This window comes from Procambarus clarkii, chromosome 49, assembly GCF_040958095.1.
Source record: "Procambarus clarkii isolate CNS0578487 chromosome 49, FALCON_Pclarkii_2.0, whole genome shotgun sequence".
Taxonomy (NCBI): Eukaryota; Metazoa; Arthropoda; class Malacostraca; order Decapoda; family Cambaridae; genus Procambarus; species Procambarus clarkii.
Window position 1 is genome coordinate 35,099,028 of NC_091198.1, and position 21,999 is coordinate 35,121,026.

The 21,999-nt window shown below is 43.7% G+C and overlaps 1 protein-coding gene across 1 annotated transcript in view; it reads left to right on the top strand.

Annotated features, from left to right (window-relative positions):
- The window catches only part of LOC123763349 (uncharacterized), a gene marked incomplete in the record, with an annotated part of 345,009 nt that overhangs the window by 153,668 nt on the left and 169,342 nt on the right, over positions 1-21,999 (top strand). Inside the window, 1 exon segment of the mRNA XM_069303180.1 lies at positions 8,611-8,794. Within this exon segment, the coding sequence (XP_069159281.1) occupies positions 8,611-8,794 (184 nt within the window).

The following is a 21,999-nucleotide window of genomic DNA, read 5'->3' on the forward strand; positions in this document are numbered from 1 at the left end:
AGGCCGCTCCGGCTTGCGTTCGGGGTGGATGTCACATCTGCCCCGTTTCGTACGCTTTCTCGTGTTTTGTTTCACCTCCGGCCTGCTCATGCGTCGCTGCATCCTGGTCCTTGATCAGGGTGCCTACTTATCTTGTCCTCAGTTTGTGGTAGCCCCTTTGGTTCAGGTTTCTGCTCTTTGGTACTGGTGGTAGATTTGGACGTGTGCAGCCTTTCTCCATCCTGGCGACAGTTGAAACGGCTGGTTTCCGGAGGGGTTCTTGGGTTATTGATGCTTGATTGGTTTGGCTGGGGGTGGGTCCTGTGTTGTCCGGTTGCGCTTTTTGCCGTTACCTGCGTACCGTGTCTGGGGATGCACTTTGGTTTGATCCGGTTCCCCTCGTTCCCTGTTTTAGGGCTTGGGTCTCCCAAGTCGTCCGCAAGAGTTTTTCAGTCTTCCAGCCTTTGGTCTGTCTTTGCGCCTGTGCTGTTTGAACGTTTGCAGCTTTTGCTGCTGTGTTGGTGACGTCTAGGGCTCATTTCGGCCGCAGGGAATTGAGGGTCTCACAGGTTCTTGGCCGCCCATTCTTTATGCGCATCTGCTCCTGTGCGTTCTTGTTGCCTTGGGTCGCAGGTTGCATCCTGTTGTCTCGGCTTCGCGTTGCGAAGTTTGTGGTGGCTGCCTCCCGGGTTAGCCCTTTCTTTTCCTTCTCTTTGGGTATGAAGCTCCAGGGAGCCGTAGGGGCTCCCCACAGAAAACCAGCGTTGAATGTAATGAAAGGCCATTTTCTGGGTGAGCCCTGGAGGCTCCCTGGCAACCCTCTCTCCCACCAGTCGGCGTTTTTTTTCGCGTTGGTTGAAGCTTAGCTTCCGATCTGAAGCTTGGCAGCCGGCGCGGTAGGTCCGGGGCTCCCCCCTTCCCCTCTCGGGGCGGGGAGGGCAGCGCGGACGATCGGCGAGGCAGTAAAGTGTGATGTTTGCTCTTTTCCTTGGGATTGAAGGGAGTTTCTACCTCTCTGCTCGTTTTTTTGTTTTAGTTTTTTACCATGTAGGGTTTGTTTTGTCATGCCTACCTTTCTAGGTGCCTGACCCCGGTCGATGGCAGATAAGGAAAACCCCAACCACAACAGGGTTTTCCAGGGCCATTGCTCCCTGAAACCTCTCTGAAGGGGCCAGGTTCTGGCGCTGGTCCCTGGTAGGTCTGAACTCCTTAGCTAATGTCCCGGTCTAATATAACATACATTAGCCCGATAAGCTCCAGGGAGCCGTAGGGGCTCACCCAAAAAATGGTGTTTCATTACATTCAACGCTGGTTTTATGGGGTACTGACAGTCAGCTTTCTGACAGTCAAAGAAAGTGCAGTCTGCCCACCCTTCTTTTTCTCATGTAATTTTTGTTGCTTGGAATTTTATTAACCCTGTGAGGCATGATTTACCATCTCTGAACCTTTGCTAGTGGTGTGTTACAAAGCTATTTCCCTCCCGATACTCTGTGAGCCTTTTCCTCACGATCTTCTCTATTACCTTGCACGGTATACAAGTTAGGGAAACTGGCCTATAGATCAATGCCTTTTGTCTGTCACCCTTTTTCTATATTAGGACTATATTAGCTGTCGTACAACTTTCTGTAGGTCTCCTGTTTCCAGTGACCTGTAATACACCAGAGTGGCGTGCTTAGTTCTTCTGTACCTTCTTTTAATATCCACGGTGAGATTCTGTCAGGCCCAACAGCCTTTGTCACATTCAGCTCCATCAGATTCCTTTTGACCTCATCACTGGTGAGGTCAAAATCCTCCAAGGTTGCTTGGTTTGCCTCCTCCTCATTTAGTGCCGGGGCTTTTCCTTGTTCTTTTGTGAAGACCTCCTGGAATCTCTTGTTGAGTTCTTCATACACCTCCTTGTCATTCTCTGTGTATCCATTCTCTCCTCTTCTCAGTTTCATCACTTATTCCTTCACTGCTGTTTTCCTCCTGATGTGGCTGTGGAGCAGCTTTGGTTGGGTCTTAGCTTTACTCGCGATGTCATTTTCATACTGTGTCTCTGCCTCTTACTCTGAGGTACTCATTTCTTGCCCTCTGGTATCTCTCCCTGCTCTCTGGCACTCTGTTATTCCTGTAGTTTCTCCATGTTCTTTTACTCAATTGCTTCGCTACCTTACATTCCAGGTTGAACCATGGATTCTTCTGTTTCATTTCGCTTCTCTCTTTTTGGACCGGGATAAATCTATCTGCAGCTTCCTGGCATTTCTGGGTGACATAGTCCATCATATCCTGTACATTCTTCGCTCTAGTGTACTGTTTCCCATGGTATTCCCCTTAGGAAGTTCCTCATCTCATCATATTTTCCGCTTTGGTAATTCAGTCTTTTCCCTTCCGGTCCCATCCTTGGATAGGTTATCCCTACCTCCACCAGATACTCAAATGTCGATACACTGTGGTCACTCATTCCTTTGGGGGCTTCAAATTTGACTTCTCTTATTTCCGACTCATTCAAGGTGAATATCAGGTCTATCCCTGAATATCCCTCTATCGAGAGGGATTCTTTGGTGGTGGTGTGCGAGCGAGCCAGGAGTAACAGAAGAGTATTGGGGCTGCATGCACCTAGTGGTACTTTCCCTAGGTGCCCTGTAAGTACTGCCCCTTGGCCTAAGGTTATCTTCCCTGAGCCATTCGAGAACTTCCTCTGCGAGGTTCTGTTGCTGCTCGGTGATTGCCCGCCCTTGGGGTTCAGCTGGGGAGATTCTTATTGCTGTTTGCCCTTGGGTAGGAGGTAGTTTCGTTGCTGGCTGTGCCATGACCTAATGTGCTGCTGTCTGATAAATGCATAGCGACTGGTTCTGTTCACCTGTAGATATTGTGATTTTGCAGAGGTTTTACTTCTGTTATTGTGTTTGTTTTTTGTCTGGTGGGGGTCTGCCTGGTGTGGCGGTAGGACCACTTGTATGGTTTTGGTGGTGCTCCACTTTTAGTTTGTTTGGTAGCTCTGGGATAACCGGTTAGTAGTACCTTGCCTGAGCTTCCTTTAGCAGTCAGCTTAATGGCCCTAGGAACCCCCATTGGGGCTCAGTGGTCTGATGGAGGAGACCTTTTGAGTCCCACCTCGCCTTGAGCGAGTTTGAAGGTTGCTCTATCCCCTTGTCTCAAGGTGACACTCACCGTTTTTGCCTCCGCCATGCTGCCTGATGGGTCTCTGACATCTTTGACCCGGAGTCCTGCGAGTGGTGTTCTTTGCTTGTACTCCACTTCACCCAGTCCACTGAGACTGATATTCGGGTGCAGGGAGCTTCAGTGTTGTATGCGAGGTTTAGGTTGCTGCAACGTGCGAGGTTGGTTGCCTTTCCGGATGCCCTGCAGCTGCCTCACTTTGGTTATAGGAACTGGGACTTGAAGGGGTTTCGTCCGCGCCCTCTAGTCCTTCCTCTGCTGTGGTTCTTCCTGCTCATCCCCTCCTGCTCCCAGCCCCCAAATGTCTGAGGGTTTGGAAGTCGGGGCAGGGTTTGTCTGGTGGTCAGACTTGGGCGGCTTTGGGGATTGCCCCCTTCTGGATTAGCGGCAGAGGCATTCGAGCCTGTTCCTCCTGCCGGAACTTTTGAGTCGCACCAGCGGGCCCTCTTCATACCTGCTTCTCTGGTGTACTCTGCCTTTTTTCCAGAAGCAAAGAGTTTGGAGGAAGGCTCGGCCCCAGGTCCTGAAGTGAAGAATCCCAGAGCTGGGGAGGAGTTGAATTTGGACGGGGGGTGGGGCTTGGTCCCCGTTTGACCCTGCTTGGGTGTTAGTACCCTCGGTGCAAGGCTTGTTACAGGGGGAGGGGTTTTCCTATCCCCCCTCTTCCTGTATGATGTGAGTTCGACTCCTCCCCGCTTTCGGTTCCGAGTTACTCTGGGTTCTTCAGTTCCCTTCTTCTGGAGGTTTTCAGCTTTGTGCATCTCACCAAGGGAGGTGCGGGAGGCCATTGTGGCTTACCTCCTGCGAGACCCAGATTACGCCTCGATAATGAAGCCTACTTCTTTTGAGTTTGGCTCCTCTTTTTCCTTATTGGGTGCATTACGAGGTGCCGGAGTCTTTCTGGCTGGCAGACTGCCCTTTCTCTTGTTGGGGGTTGGCATTCGTACTGTCGGACCTGCACGCTTGAATGGTGGAATTGACTACGGTCGTTCAGGTTTTCCTGGGGGGGAGGGCGAGTTTGAGCACCTCAGTGCGTGCTTGTTCGCCCCCGTCCTTCCTCATGATGTCGGCCAGGTGCAGCTTCACATGCAGGTTCTCTCCCTTACGGCATCCCTGGTGGCCGAGGTTTTGCATGCCCGTGAGCATTTGGCTTCGGTCTTGCGCTTCTTCTCCCTGCTGGAGCTATTTTCGGACTGGCTCTAGGAGGATGTGGAGCAGCTGGGATCCGGGCTGGTGTCCGGTGTGTTTGCTTCGGCAGCTCGGGCGTCGGCTGCTTTGTTGAAGATGTTTGCGCCAATTCTGAAGAAGGCGGTCTCTCTGTTCTTTGCTTCTCACCTTGCATTCCGACAGGTGCTCATCAACTCTTTGGAATCTGCTTGGGCGCTGGCTCTTAGATTTTTGTACCCTTTCTGTGGAGAGCCCCTTCGGCTCCCCGGAGCTATTCCAGGCTGATGTGTATGTATTAGACCTTGGCAACAGTCAATCGAAGGAGTTCTAAGCCTACTGGGGACCAGAGCCAGAACCTGGCCCCCTCAAGAGAGGCACAAGGAGCAATGGCCTAAAGACACCCCCCATGTAATTGGAAGCAGTCTTTGTCTGCCATCTACCAGGCCAGGCATCCAGAAAGGTAGGAATCTCAAAACAAATTTCTGCTGGTCAGAAATTGCAAACCGAAAGCCGAACTAGCAAACAGAACTCCCCAATTAAAAACAAGGAAACAAACATGACGTCACCACAACCGCCATGCATCCGTCTGTGCAACCCCTCCCCCCCCCTCCCCTGGAGAGGGACGGGGTGGTCCCAGACCACGCCGGCGACTCATCTCAGTTCAAGAGGCTGTTGTGTTGGTGACGGTCGATCGCTCTGGCTCCACTCTTTTTCACAGTGCTGCAGTGCGGTGTTGTTGCTCTGTTTTGGTGGCGTGTGAGCTAGAAATAACACAAGAGTACTCGGGCTTCATGCACCTAGAGATACTTTTCCTGGGTGCCCTGTAAGTACTGCCTTTGCGGCCTCAGGGTTATCTTCCATGAGCCGTTCAGGAGCAGCTTCCTCTGTGTGGTTCTGTCACTGCTTGGTGATTGCCAGCCCTTGAGGGTTCAACTGGGAAGGTTCTTACTCCTGTTTGCCCTTGGGTAGGAGGTAGTTTTGTCGCTGGCTGGGGCACGAGGTACTATGCAGTTGTGTGATATACGCATAGCGACTGGTTCTGTTCACCTGGAGACGTTGTGCTTTTGCAAAGTTTTTTCTTTTGTTTTTGTTTTGTTTTGCCTGGCAGGGGTCTGGTTGGTGTGGCGGTAGGACCACTTGCATTATTTTGGTGGCCCTCTACTAGGTCCCCCGTGCTTGCTCATGTTGCAAGGGTTCAGCTTTTATTTGTTTGCTTGGTAGCTCTGGGATAACCGGTTACCTGTTAGTAGTACCTCGCCTGGGCTTCCCTTAGCAGTCAGCCTAAGGGCCCCTGGAAACCCCCTTTGGGGCTCAGTGGTCCAATGTAGGAGGCCTCTGAGTCCCACCTCACATTGTGCGAGTTTGAAGGTTGCTCTGTCCCCTTGTCTGAGGGTGACACTCACCGTCTGCCTCCGTCTTGCTAGAGGCAGATGGCACTTGCCTCCAGACTGCTTCTTTGTGGTTCATTCGATTGTAGGGTGGGGGATGGGTGGACTTCACTTACTGTTTTTTGTTAATCTTGCCTCCAGTTGTTGGGTTGGGAAGCTTAATGCTCTCCTCTGCAGGTAGATTTTTTTTCTCTGATGGGCATTTTGATTGTTTTCAGCTGATTTCAACTTTTCTAGTGAAGGACGAGTCAGTTGGTTTCCAGAGGGGTCCTTTGGTAATTGATGCTTGGTTGGTTCAGACAGGAGTGTATCTTGCATTGTTTCTGGTGGTGGTCCACTGCCTTCGTGCCTTATGGAGTCTCATCTTTGTCATGACTCTTGTGGTGCTTCCTCCTCCCTGGTGGGTTCCCATGTTATATTTCTCCATGGACAGTTAGCTTTGGGGAGCCACAAGGGGTTTTCCCCGGAAAACCAACATTGACCATAATGAAATGCCAATTTCTGGGTAAACCCCAGTGACTTTGATTACCTTCTTCCCTTCCTAGTTGTCAGGTGGATTCCTACATCTGCTCTAAAACTGGGAGCTGGGTACCCAGCTGTAGGCGAGCTACCTTCTCTCCCCCTCTTCCCTCAAATGAGTAGGGGAGGTGGGATGAATAAGCACATGCTAGTTCTGAGAGAATTTGATCCTTTTTTTACAGTGTTGGGGGAGTTCTTTTGACAGGTTTTGAGGCATTGGTCTCCTCTTCATCCAGTAGTAGGTTTGTTTTGACTTTCTGACTTTCTGGTAACCTGTTTCGGTAAGGTAGCAAAAAATTATTGTCAGTGTTCCCTGTGCCTCTGAAGGGAAGGGGGGGCAGGTTCTAGCTCTGGTCCCCAGTTAACCGATCGAATTCCACTGATGGTGCGACCTAGTTGATAGTTCAATCTCAGCGTATAGGAGCTTCAGGGAGCCACCAGGGCTCGCCCAAAAATTGGTGTTTCACGACATTAAATGCGGTTTTATACTGCACATTCACTTTCAGCTAGCTTTAGCACACAATAAAACTTTACCTATTCTATGCTTAAATTATTTATTAAACTTTGCCAGAAGAACTGTCTTTGTATACTTATGGTATACATTACAGTACTAAATTTATAGTTATACAGAGCACCACTTGGTTTCCGAACTTTAGTTATCCGAAACTTCCAGTTTCCCGATTGGGGTTGGGGAGTCATGCTACCCGAACAAAGTTCGGGTAGGAAGGGGTCCGCCAAGCGTCACGCTGGTTTGTTGTGGTGGGTGGGAGATGGTCCAGTTTGCCCGCTGTGACTTCACAGATTCACGGCCTATTATTCCTATTATTTTGAATTGCCATAAGGCTGGAATGTTCATTCTGTGCTTTTGTTTTACATATCTGCACAATCAAGAAACATCTGTGCACCATGTTGGCTCCAAATGCACGCATTGCGTCAGTGATGGCTGACTGGTGGGTGGATGGACGATGGAGTTTAGGTGGGAGGCAGTATGAATGAGGGGGGGGGGAGAATCAGTGAGAGAGGGGGAGAGAGAGATGCTAGGAGGGAGGGGGAGGTAGGGAGAGATGTTAGGAGGTAGGGAGAGATGCTAAGAGGGAGGGGGAGGTAGGGAGAGATGCTAGGAGGTAGGCAGGAAGGGATGGAAGTAGTGAGAATTAGGGAGGGAAAGGCAGGCTGGCAGGCACAGGCAGGCAGGCACAGGCAGGCAGGCAGGCGCAGCAGGGAGTGAGTGGTAGTCACGCGGTTGAACCGCGTGACCTTGAGAGATGGGATGTAGGGGGGCGGGTGGTTTGTTGGTGGTGGGGGCGAGACCGGCTCATTCCCGAAGATAAGCCTAACACACACTACCCGTTAGCATGATGGCAGGGAGGGAGGCAGGCTGGCTGGAAAGGAAGCAGGCTGGGAAGGAGGCAGGCAGGCAGGCAGGCTTGCAGGCTGGGAAGGAGGCAGGCAGGCAGGCAGGCTTGCAGGCTGGGAAGGAGGCAGGCAGGCAGGCAGGCTTGCAGGCTGGGAAGGAGGCAGGCAGGCAGGCAGGCTTGCAGGCTGGGAAGGAGGCAGGCAGGCAGGCAGGCTTGCAGGCTGGGAAGGAGGCAGGCAGGCAGGCAGGCTTGCAGGCTGGGAAGGAGGCAGGCAGGCAGGCAGGCTTGCAGGCTGGGAAGGAGGCAGGCAGGCAGGCAGGCTTGCAGGCTGGGAAGGAGGCAGGCAGGCAGGCAGGCTTGCAGGCTGGGAAGGAGGCAGGCTTGCAGGCTGGGAAGGAGGCAGGCAGGCAGGAAGCGATATATGGGTGTTGAAGTGAACCATGAACCACGTGACCTTTGAGTGTGTGTGTGTGTGTATGGGTTTGGGGTGGGGGGAGAGGGGGAGGTGTATCGGTGGTGGGGGAGGGACCGGCTGACTCCGTAAGCCTAACCACACTCCACAGACCTGTGACCCAGATTTGTTTCTTAAATGTACAGTACATCATCGTATATTTTAGGCAGGATGTGCCTGCAGGCTGGCAGGAAACATCCAGAGGATGTTTGCCAGACGTCTTAATAATCAGTTAGGAACAATTAAGGACTTTTATAAAGCGGATCAGGACTTCACTTATTGGCGAGTACAAACAAAACACAGTCGCATTTACGCTATGAACCTGTCGATTTTTTCCCCTAGAGTTTTTTCGTAAATTTTTTCGGAAAAATATCTTTTTACATTTCTAGTTTATTTTTTCCCCTCTATTTCTCGTATACGAACTTACATGTTAACCGACGGGTCTCGTCCCCAAGGGGTTCGGAAACCAAGTGGTGCTCTGTACATGGTTAATTCCCCCTTTTTATTAATCTTACTTGGTCTCTTTCTTAAATATTATACTGCCATATATACCATGTTCATGTAATATTCCTAGATTTTATTTCAGCAAAATATTGTGCACCGAGACTTGAAACTTGGTAACTTAGTTCTACACAGAACTACTCGGGAGATCACAATAACTAACTTCTGCTTAGGACAACATCTACCATCAGAAAAAGATCGCCTCAGAGACCAGCGGGGCTCACCTGCATATATTTCACCTGATGTGCTAAGTGGCAAGCCTTATCTTGGTAAGTGCGCTTATGCAAGTTTCGCTTATGCAAAATATGTCGTTTCATTTTAGATACTTTTGTCAATGACATTATCATTTAAATTCTGGAGCAGGGGTAAAGATCTGTATTGGCTAATACAGAAAATATTTAATGCTGTGTAACTTAGTTCTGGTGGTTATTTTGGAACTGGATCCCTTCCAGCTTGTCAAATATTTTGGTTCTCCAAATGTGTAAGAATTTTCTCTATTGCTGTATTTTGTCTTTCTGAGAGGAGCCTTTTGACTTCCTGAAGCTACTACACTGATAGTGTACTATCTACCAGGTCGCATTAGCGGCATAGTTCTATAGGCCTACACTGGACCAAGGACAGAACCTGTACGCCCCTCACAGAGATACAGGGAGTGGTGACATTTATTTATTTATGTCACCACCGGGGAAGTAACCAGAAAGTCAGCAAGAAAAAACAGATCACTGCTGGCTTTAAGAGAGATCACAGCTGAGAGTCACTGAAAGAACTCCCCCAAACTATGTTTGATCGAAAAAAAAGATCGAAATTTCTCCAAACTAGCACAAGGTCATTCAGCCCACCTCCCCCACTCACTTAGGAGGACTGAGGCAACCTGTGGTCAGCCAGCTACTCCACTCTCAATTTTATGCTGATGTGTGTGCGTGTGCTTGGGTGCCTATCTGCTGCTTGGGCACAGGTGTTTTGCTGTTACAGCTTAGTGGTGGTTTCGTCCTTGTTGGTTGTTCCTTATACTTTGTTGCGTAGATGAGCCCTGTGTTAAGAGTGCTTGGAAGTGCTTGTGCTCTTCCCTTTGTGCTCCCTTGTCCTGCCCTTGCATTGCCAGGGTTCCCTTCCCCTGGAGTGTTCAGTTGCTCCCTTAGAGGCCCTCCTCACTTGTGGTGGTGCTCACCCGGGGCGAGTCGGGTCTCTTGGGAGCTTCTTGTTTTTACTCAGGTCAGTTGTGAGTTTGGGTGGCCTGGGGAGCACTGGGTATTTGGATGTTGGACTATAGTGTACCAAGGTCAGTCTTCACAGCCGGGTGAAACAGGCTGTGCTAAGTTACTATGCCATTTCTATATTTCCCCTATTCTCATATATGTATATAAGTTGTACCTAGTAGCCAGAACGTCGTACTCGGCCTGCTATGCAAGGCCCGATTTGCCTAATAAGCCAAGTTTTCCTGAATTAATATATTTTCTCTAATTTTTTTCTTATGAAATGATACACGCAAATCCAACAAAGTTCACTTTATAGATGGTCTCCTTCATGAGGCAAATGCAGTGTTTGCAGCCCTAACAGAAACTCACACAAAGGACTACCATGATGGTGAAATATGGATCTCAGAGTACAATCTTTTCAGATGTGATAGGAAACACCGGCTTCAGGGTGGGGTCAGCCTCTACATCAAAGACACACTCATCTGTACTGAGCTGCTAAACACCTCAAATGATATGGTGGAAGTGCTGATAATCAAAATAGAGATTTTAAATGTAGTTATTGTCTTTGTATATAAGTCACCGGAGGCAAACCCTCAGCAGTTTAAAGACCAACTAATGAAAATAGAACACTGCTTGGAAAACCTCACAAATTCAGTTCTGAACATCATCCTGCTTGGGGACTTCAACCTATGGCACCTGAAATGGAAGCACCTGGCTAATACAGTAATATCAGAAAGAATACCAGGAAGTAGCCTAAATGAACAGGCACATGCAAAGGACCTGCTACGGATGTGTGACAGGTTTGCCTTAAACCAGCAAATAGTAGAACCAACTAGGAAGGAGAACACGCTGGACCTCATTTTCACTAATAATGATGAATTGATCAGGAACATAATGATTACAAATACCTGTTACTCAGATCACAACTTAATTGAAGTTATGACAACCATGGGGAGTAGACCTTCAAAACCAGTCCAGATTCCCGGTGGAGGAGATTTCAGCAAATTCAACTTCAATAATAAACAGATAAACTGGGAGCAAATAAACCAGGACTTCACAGAAATAAACTGGGAAGAACAGCTAGAAAATGCAAACCTGAACCAGTGCCTGGAAAAAATAAGCTCAGTAGCACTAGAAATATGTTCAAACCGCATACCTCTAAGAAAAAAGAGGAAGAGATGCAGATTGGAACGGGAACGTCGTTCCCTATATAGGCGAAGAAAACGAATCGCGGAACAACTTGAGAGTCGCACCCTATCTCAAGAACGGCGAAGAAGGTTAGGTAGAGAAATAGAAACAATTGAACGGAAGCTACAAGAATCATACAAAACCCAGGAGAGGCAGAGAGAGCAAAAGGCCATCAGTGAAATAGAGAGAAATCCAAAATATTTTTTCTCCTATGCAAAATAAAGATCAAAAACCACATCTAGTATCGGGCCCCTGCGAAAGGGAGATGGAACTTTCACCGATGACAACAAAGAAATGAGCGAGCTACTGAGGAAGCAGTACGACTCTGTTTTCAGCGAGCCATTAAACGCACTAAAGATTGATAACCCAAATGAATTTTTCATGGATATGATACCAACATCAAATCATATATCAGACGTCACCCTATCCCCACTGGATTTTGAAGAAGCCATAAACAGTATGCCTATGCACTCTGCACCAGGCCCGGATTCTTGGAACTCCATATTCATCAAGAACTGTAAAAAACCACTATCGCAGGCCCTCCACATTCTGTGGAGACAAAGCCTAGATACTGGCGTTATTCCTGATATACTAAAAACAGCAGAGATAGCACCACTTCATAAAGGAGGAAATAAGGCAGAGGCAAAAAATTACAGACCAATAGCACTAACATCGCACATCATAAAAATTTTTGAGAGAGTGCTAAGAAGTAAGATCACAAAATACATGGAATCACAGCATCTCCATAACCCCGGACAACATGGTTTCAGAACAGGGCGCTCTTGCCTGTCGCAGTTGCTGGACCACTATGATATGGCATTAGATGCTATGGAAGACAAACAAAACGCTGATGTAATTTACACAGATTTCGCAAAAGCTTTTGATAAATGTGACCATGATGTTATTGCACATAAAATGCGTTCAAAAGGAATTACCGGAAAAATAGGCAGATGGATCTACAATTTCCTGACGAACAGAACCCAATGTGTAATAGTCAACAAAATAAAATCCAACCTATCAACCGTGAAGAGCTCAGTCCCCCAGGGTACTGTGCTTGCTCCAGTTACTTTTTCTCATCCTCATATCGGACATAGACAAGAACACAACCTATAGCGCTGTATCATCCTTTGCAGATGACACTAGGATCTTCATGAGAGTAGGCAACATAGAGGACATGGCGAACCTCCAGTCAGATGTAGATCAGGTCTTTCTATGGGCTACAGAAAATAATATGGTGTTTAACCCTTAACATGCTCGGGGTTTAATATCCTGTCATCCCCACAGGCGCATGTCGTTTTGAAAAAAAAAAAATTATTTTTTCTTCCTAACCTGTTAATTTGTGTTCACTGATCACGGGAAAAATAATAAAAATATCGTAAGTGGCATATATTGCCCGCTATAGGGCGGGGAAGTCTGGCAAATTATAGGCGCTGACTCAGCGTGCGTCCCAGGCGGTCTGTTGCTCACCAGCTGTCAGGCCGGAGTTGCCACAAAGAGATAATTACCGAATTATTTCAATGTCTCTGATTGATTTTTCATACTTTTTTCCTTTAATATTATTCAATAGTGTGTAGTTTGATATATTTATATAATAAAATGAGTGAATCATTGCTGTACTCAAAAATATGGTGTGCATATTGTTGATTCAATTATGTTCATCAATCAGTGAATAAATACTTTGTCGGTTATTACATTATAAGCACAGGTTATATATAAGTATCTGCATGTTTTGTTCACTATAACGAACCACTAAGTAGCTATTATGAGTCAAAAAGTAACGAGGAGTGACCGCCGTGTATCAGCCAGCCACTCCAGCCCTCCCTCAAGTCATCTGACTCACCCACATTCTCCTCCCACAATAATGTTTTTGCTATAATTCACTATATACAGACGTTATATATAAGTATCTACATGTTTTGTTCACCATAACTGTACATCTAAGCTTGTATGGTGAGTAAATGCGCAAAGATGTAGCTACTCACACAGTCAGCTAATCGGCGGCCGCCCTCAAGGCCAGACGCACTAATATTTTTCCTCCAACAATACTGTGTGGTGTTATTACGCTATATACACACAATTTATATAAATATCTACCTGTTTTAGTAACTATACTTGTACAAATAAACTGGTATGGTGCCCAAAGACCATCGTTGTAACCAGTAAACAACACCGTCGTTTGCACGGTGGCGTCGTGCAGACGACGCCACCGCCCTCACCTAAATGGCGGCTCCAAACCTTCTCTTGCTGTTTATGCCCTCTATACACACGTTATATATAAACATCTACATTTGTGTTCACCATAGCGAACCACTAAGCTGGTATGCTGAGTGCAGTCAATAAAAGGTGGCCACACACAGTCAAAAGACATCGCCACCACCCTCCCTCCCACAGCATTACTCCTCCCTCCATGGTGCACAGCGCTAAATATCACCACAATCCTGCTATTATCAGAACCCTGGTCAGTTTTATCACAGTCAGGGGTCTTCTGTAATAATATCTTTGCTACATAATAGCATGAACAAGTATAATTTGGCATTTTTAGGCGATCCTGTGGTCACAAGCTGAACAGCAGTGCTGTTAGCTCGTGCTGCGTGTGTCAGGCTTGGTTGCTCACTCAATACTGAGGCCAATAACACCCGGGAGTTTGGTCCACGATTATTTTTTTAAAATGGCGTCTGTTTACAAGAGCCTTGATGAAGGTGTGGTGAACCCCGTGTATCCGCGGGCTGTTTAAATCTTTCGTAGTACTCCAACACATCATATGACGTGATGCGCAGTTGACTGGAACAACGTCCAGCACATCATATGACGTGATGCGCACTTTAAGGGTTAATGAAGATAAATTCCAGCTCATGCGCTATGGAAAAAATGAAAATATAAAAACGGAAGCCACATACAAAACTCGGGCAAATCATAACATAGAACGAAAAGGCAATGTAAAGGATCTGGGTGTACTCATGTCGGAAGACCTTACCTTTAAAGAACACAATAAAGTAGCCGTCACAACTGCAAGAAAAATGACAGGTTGGATAACAAGAACTTTTCACACTAGAGATGCCATACCGATGATGATACTTTTCAAAACGCTTGTGCTCTCTAGAGTAAAGTACTGCTGCACAATGACAGCACCTTTCAAAGCTGGAGAAATTGCTGACCTGGAGAGCGTGCAGAGATCCTTTACTGCTAGAATCCACTCAGTAAAACATCTAAACTATTGGGACCGACTAAAGAGCCTAAAACTGTACTCCCTTGAGCGCAGGCGGGAGAGGTACATAATAATTTACACGTGGAAAATATTAGAGGGGCTGGTCCCAAACCTGCACACAGAAATAACATCACATGAGACCAGAAGACATGGCAGGATGTGCAGAATACCCCCGTTGAAAAACAGAGGTGCAACAGGTACTCTGAGAGAGAACTCTATCAACATCAGAGGTCTGAGACTGTTCAACACGCTTCCACTACACATAAGGGGCATAACTGGCCGACCCCTCACAGTGTTCAAGAGAGAACTGGATAAGCACCTCCAAAGGATACCTGATCAACCAGGCTGTGACTCGTACGTCAGGCTGCGAGTAGCCGTGTCCAACAGCCTGGTTGATCAGTCCGGCAACCAGGAGGCCTGGTCGACGACCGGGCCGCGGGGACGCTAAGCCCCGGAAGCACCTCAAGGTAACCTCAAGGTAGCTACCCATTTCATTATGTATGAGGTCAATTTTTTTTTATTGGAGTTAAAATTAACGTAGATATATGACCGAATCTAACCAACCCTACCTAACCTTATCTAACCTATCTTTATAGGTTAGGTAGCCGAAAAAGTTAGGTTAGGTTAGGTAGTCGAAAAACAATTAATTCATGAAAACTTAGCTTATTAGGCAAATCAGGCCTTGCATAGTAGGCTGAGAAGTGCGTTCTGGCTACTAGGTATGACATATATATATATATGTCATATATATACATATATATGTCGTAGGTATGACATATGTATGTATGACATATATATATATATATATATATATATATATATATGTCATACTGTCATATATGTCATACCTACGACATTTATATATATATGTCGTACCTAGTGGCCAGAAGGCACTTCTCAGCCTACTATGCAAGGCCCAATTTGCCTAATAAGCCAAGTTTTCATGAATTAATTGTTTTTCGACTACGTAACCTACCTAACCTAACATAACCTAACTTTTTCAGCTACCTAACCTAACCTAACCTATAAAGATAGGTTAGGTTAGGTAAGGTAAGGTTGGTTAGGATTGGTCATATATCTTCGTTAATTTTAACTCCAATAAAAAAAAATTGACCTCATACATAATGAAATAGGTAGCTTTATCATTTCATAAGAAAAAAATTAGAGAAAATATATTAATTCAGAAAAACTTGGCTTATTAGGCAAATCGGGCCTTGCATAGTAGGCCGAGAAGTGCATTCTGGCTACTAGGTACGACACACATATATATATATATATATATATATATATATATATATATATATATATATATATATATATATATATATATATATATATATATATATATATAATATATATATATATATATATATATATATATATATATATATATATATATATATATATATATATATATATATTAGTATATTTTGGTAGCAGTCTTTCCTGTAGACATATATTATTAAATATGACCGAAAAAGTAAGATTAATAATTCTAACACGAATTTTCTCAATCTTTCGTACATTACGCTTCACTGTTGGAGGTAAATCAAAAATCAATTCTCCAAAATTCATTTTTATTTCTAATCTGACGCGACACGGGCGCGTTTCGTAAAACTTATTACATTTTCAAAGACTTTAGTTCACAAATACACAACTGAATAGAACTTACGTATCTCCGATTTTATATCTACATTTGAGTGAGGTGGAAGGGGTGATGTGGCATTAACACAAGACAGAACAAAATGTGGTATTAATAGGGTATTAATTTCATCAACACAAGACAGAACAAGAGTATTAATAGGGTATTAATTTCATCAACACAAGACAGAACACGAAACAATGGATATTGAATAGAAGTGTTTGTAGAAAGCCTATTGGTCCATATTTCTTGATGCTTCTATATTGGAGCGGAGTCTTGAGTCTCTCTGACCAAACTAAGTTCCAAAGGGTAACGAAGGACACTACAGCCGAATTAAAAGCAAAGGTCAACAAACTGATCGAAACTGTGAACGCCAAGAAATCCGGACTCCACCTGCCAAAGATCATTGGGGAATATAAACCTGGATATGCGTATGGAAATGTCAAGACGCACAAGCCTGGAAACCCACTTCGGCCAATCATTAGCCAGATACCCACACCCACGTACAGACTGGCGAAGCGACTCAACGGCCTGCTGACTCCTTATGTTCCTTGCGCCTTCAGCCTGAAGTCTCCAAAGGAATTTGTTGACTTACTGCGGGGCACACGGGCCACAGGGATAAGAGCCTCGTTGGACGTAGAATCGCTGTTTACCAACGTACCTGTGGACGAGACAATCGGAATGATAGCCGACAGAGTGTATCGTGATCCAGCCTGTACTCCTCTTGACATACCAGAAAATATTCTGAGGAAACTACTCCAAGCTTGTACTAAAGAGGCACCCTTCTTGAGCCCGGATGGGCACATGTATAAGCAAGTAGATGGGGTCGCCATGGGTTCTCCCCTAGGTGTCCTGTTTGCAAACTTCTACATGGGTACCATCGAGCAAAAAGTCTTAGTCGACATGAACTTGAAACCGGCCATATACTGCAGGTATGTTGACGACATTTTTACACAGGTATCTGATGTCAGACATCTGCAGGAGCTGAAGGAGGCATTTGAGCAGAGTTCCGTGCTGCGTTTCACTTACGAGATGGAAAAGGATGGGAAGCTGCCCTTTCTAGATGTAACAGTCATGGAAAAGGGCGGAGGTTTCCACACTGCAGTCTACACTAAGGAAACAAACATAGGAATGTGCCTAAATGCCAACAGCGACTGCCCAGACAGGTACAAGAGGAGTGTTGTTAACGCATATGTCGACCGTGCTCTCAGCCACAGCTCAGAATGGAAGCAAGTCGACGAAGAACTCTGTAGGGTAAGGCAGGTCCTAGTCAATAACGGCTTCTCCAATGGTTTCGTCGAAGACATCATAAGAAGGAAAGTGAAAAGCCATGCAACCTCTGAAGAGACAACTAACACAACACCTATACTCCCTATTAGACTATTTTACAGGAACTTCTTTTCCACAGCTCATAAAACGGAGGAAAGGGTCCTGAAAGATATTGTTAATAGAAACGTTATCCCTACAGACAAAAATCAGAGGATACAACTGACGATTTACTATAAAACCAGAAAAACGGCCAGCCTACTCATGAGAAACTCTCCAGACACAAAACAGAACGCTTTAAAAGAGACTAAACGTCGTCTATGCCTTCAAATGCCCACTTGGGGACTGTAAGCTCCAAAAAACCCAGTATATAGGCAAGACAACAACATCTCTTTCTAGGCGTTTAACGATGCATAAGCAACAGGGCTCCATTAAGGAACATATAATCTCTTCCCACAACCAAACCATCGCCAGAGAAATCCTAGTAAACAACACAGAAATCATCGATAGATACAGCGATAGCAGGCGGCTTGACGTTTGCGAGGCACTACACATCAAGAAGTCAACACCAGCAATCAACAGCCAATTATTGCACAACTATATTCTACCCACCTCAAGACTCCGCTCCAATATAGAAGCATCAAGAAATATGGACCAATAGGCTTTCTACAAACACTTCTATTCAATATCCATTGTTTCGTGTTCTGTCTTGTGTTGATGAAATTAATACCCTATTAATACTCTTGTTCTGTCTTGTGTTGATGAAATTAATACCCTATTAATACTCTTGTTCTGTCTTGTGTTGATGAAATTAATACCCTATTAATACCACATTTTGTTCTGTCTTGTGTTAATGCCACATCACCCCTTCCACCTCACTTCAAATGTAGATATAAAATCGGAGATACGTAAGTTCTATTCAGTTGTGTATTTGTGAACTAAAGTCTTTGAAAATGTAATAAGTTTTACGAAACGCGCCCGTGTCGCGTCAGACTAGAAATAAAAATGAATTTTGGAGAATTGATTTTTGATTTACCTCCAACAGTGAAGCATAATGTACGAAAGATTGAGAAAATTCGTGTTAGAATTATTAATCTTACTTTTTCGGTCATATTTAATATATATATATATATATATATATATATATATATATATATATATATATATATATATATATATATATATATATATATATATATATATATACATATACAGGCATACCTCAGAATAAGAGTTTAATCCGTTCCTGGAGACGCCTCGCCTTCCGAAAACTCGCATTCCGAAGTTAATTTCCCCATAAGAAATAAAGGGAAATGAATTAATCCGTTCCTGACTACCCCAAAAACCCCACATCAAACTAAATTTTTGTACCTAATTTACCTAATTCATCTAAATAAACCTACAAAACTGTGTTCCAGTTATTACTTACCTTGCTGTCGAGTGCTGTAGGCGTATGGAAGATGGTGAGGAGGGGGGAGGAGGAGAGGAGTTACTGTTTGGAAGGGGAGTCCCCTTCCATAATCACATCACATAACCCCATGCCTTGTAACACTATGGATACCACTTCTCTTTCTAAATTTTTCAAACCAGCCCCTGCTTGCCTTAAACTCTTTCTTATCTGCATCACTCGTTGCAGGGGTATTCTTTAGAAGGTCTTCGTGCAACACCTGGCTTTCTCACAAATAATGGCCTCCGAAACACTATCACCCCTCAACTCCTTGTCGTGTATCCAAATTAATAACAACTTTTCCACTTCTTCAAGTATTTGTGGTCTTTGTGCCGTTAATGTTCTTACTCCTTTTGCCACTTTAGCACCCATAATCTTATTTTTCTTCTTAAGTATAGTGCATATTGTTGATGTGGCTTTGTTGTACTGCCTACAAAGTTCAACAACACGTGTACCGTTCTCATGCTTCCGAATGATCTCTTGTTTCTCCTCTATTGTCATCCTCACATGAGCTTTCTGGCCTTTATCCTTACCACTGGCTTTCTTGGGACCCATGGTGAGATATATAATAACAAATTGTATAGACAAATCACCAAAAATCCAACAAAACACTGAAAATCCGCGAGAAGAATTGATGTGGGGGTAGTCACTGAGCGCGAGACAATAATAAACTGAGGGGCGGAGGGGCGACGATCGCCGAACCACCACGCGCTAGGTCGGCTCAACGCGTATCAACAAACTCGCGTCCAAACTCGCCTCCCGAAGTAACCATCACCTTCCGAGACAAATTTTTGGAGTAAATACACCTCGCCTTCCGAAAACCTTGCATACAGGGACAATCGCATTCCGAGGTACCACTGTATATATATATATGTCGTACCTAATAGCCAGAACGCACTTCTCAGCCTACTATGCAAGGCCTGATTTGCCTAATAAGCCAGGTTTTCATGAATTAATTGTTTTTCGACTACCTAACCTAACCTAACCTAACTTTTCCGGCTACCTAACCTAACCTAACCTATAGAGATAGGTTAGGATAGGTTAGGTAGGGTAAGTTAGGTTCGGTCATATATCTACCTTAATTTTAACTCCAATAAAAAAAATTGACGTAATACATAATGAAATGGGTAGCTTTATCATTTCATAAGAAAAAAATTAGAGAAAATATATTAATTCAGGAAAACTTGGCTTATTAGGCAAATCGGGCCTTGCATAGTAGGCCAAAATGTGCGTTCTGGCTACTAGGTACGACATCCATATATATACATATATATATATATATATATATATATATATATATATATATATATATATATATATATATATATATATATATATATTATATATATATATATATATATATATATATATATATATATATATATATATATATATATATATATATATATATATATATATATATATATATATATATATATATATATATATATATATATATATATATATATATATATATATATATATATATATATATATATATATATATATATATATATATATATATATATATATATATATATATATATATATATATATATATATATATATATATATATATATATATATATATATATATATATATATATATATATATATATATATATATATATATATATATATATATATATATATATATATATATATATATATATATATATATATATATATATATATATGACCGAAAAAGTAAGATTAATAATTCTAACACGAATTTTCTCGATCTTTCTTACGTTTCTTTTCACTGTTGATGGTAATTCAAAAATCAATTCTCCAAAATTAATTTTTATTTCTAGTCTGACGCGACACTTGAGCGCGTTTCGTAAAACTTATTACATTTTCAAAGACTTTAGTTTACAAACACACAACTGAAACTGAATAGAGCTAAGACATCTTCGATTTTATATCTACATTTGGGTGAGGTGGATGAGGTGAAAACAAACTTTCAACAATGGGTATTGAATGGGTATTAAATTCAAACACAAGACAGAACACGAAACAATGGGTATTGAATGGAAGTAATTGTAGAAAGCCTATTGGTCCATATTTCTTGATGCTTCTATATTGGAGCGGAGTCTAGAAGTGGGTAGAATATAGTTGTACATTAATTGGCTGTTGATTGCTGGTGTTGACTTCTTGATGTGTAGTGCCTTGCAGACGTCAAGCCGCCTGCTATCGCTGTATCAATTGATGATTTCTGTGTTGTTTGCTAAGATTTCTCTGGTGATGGTTTGGTTGTGGGTAGAGATTATATGTTCCTTAATGGAGCCCTGTTGCTTATGCATCGTTAAACGCCTGGAAAGAGATGTTGTTGTCTTGCCTATATACTGGGTTTTTTGAGGCTTACAGTTCCCAAGAGGGCATTTGAAGGCCCTTATATATATATATGTCGTACCTAGTAGCCAGAACACACTTCTCGGCCTACTATGCAAGGCCCGATTTGCTTAATAAGCCAAGGTTTCCTAATATAATATATTTTCTCTATTTTTTTTCTTATGAAATGATAAAGCTACCCATTTCATTATGTATGAGGTCAATTTTTTTTTATTGGAGTTAAAATTAACGTACATATATGACCTAACCTAACCAACCCTACCTAACCTAACCTAACCTATCTCTATAGGTTTGGTTGGGTTAGGTAGCCGAAAAAGTTAGGTTAGGTTAGGTTAGGTAGGTTAGATAGTCGAAAAACAATTAATTCATGAAAACTTGGCTTATTAGGCAAATTGGGCCTTGCATAGTAGGCTGAGAAGTGCGTTCTGGCTATTAGGTACGACATATATATATATATATATATATATATATATATATATATATATATATATATATATATATATATATATATATATATATATATATATATATATATATAACTGAAAACTCACACCCCAGAAGTGACTCGAACCCATACTCCCAGGAGCAACGCAACTGGTATGTACAAGACGCCTTAATCCACTTGACCATCACGACCGGACAAAATGAGGTGATAGCCGAGGCTATTTGAACCACCCCACCGCCGGCACTCGGATAGTAATCTTGGGCATAGCATTTTACCAAATCACCTCATTCTTTGAGGCACACGTGAGGAACACAAATGCGAACAAGCCTGAATGGTCCCCAGGACAATATGCAACTGAAAACTCACACCCCAGAAGTGACTCTAACCCATACTCCCAGGAGCAACGCAACTGGTATGTACAAGACGCCTTAATCCACTTGACCATCACGACCGGACAAAATGAGGTGATAGCCGAGGCTATTTGAACCACCCCACCGCCGGCACTCGGATAGTAATCTTGGGCATAGCATTTTACCAAATCACCTCATTCTTTGGGGCACACGTGAGGAACACAAATGCGAACAAGCCTGAATGGTCCCCAGGACAATATGAAACTGAAAACTCACACCCCAGAAGTGACTCGAACCCATACTCCCAGGAGCAACGCAACTGGTATGTACAAGATGCCTTAATCCACTTGACCATCACAACCGGACAAAATGAGGTGATAGCC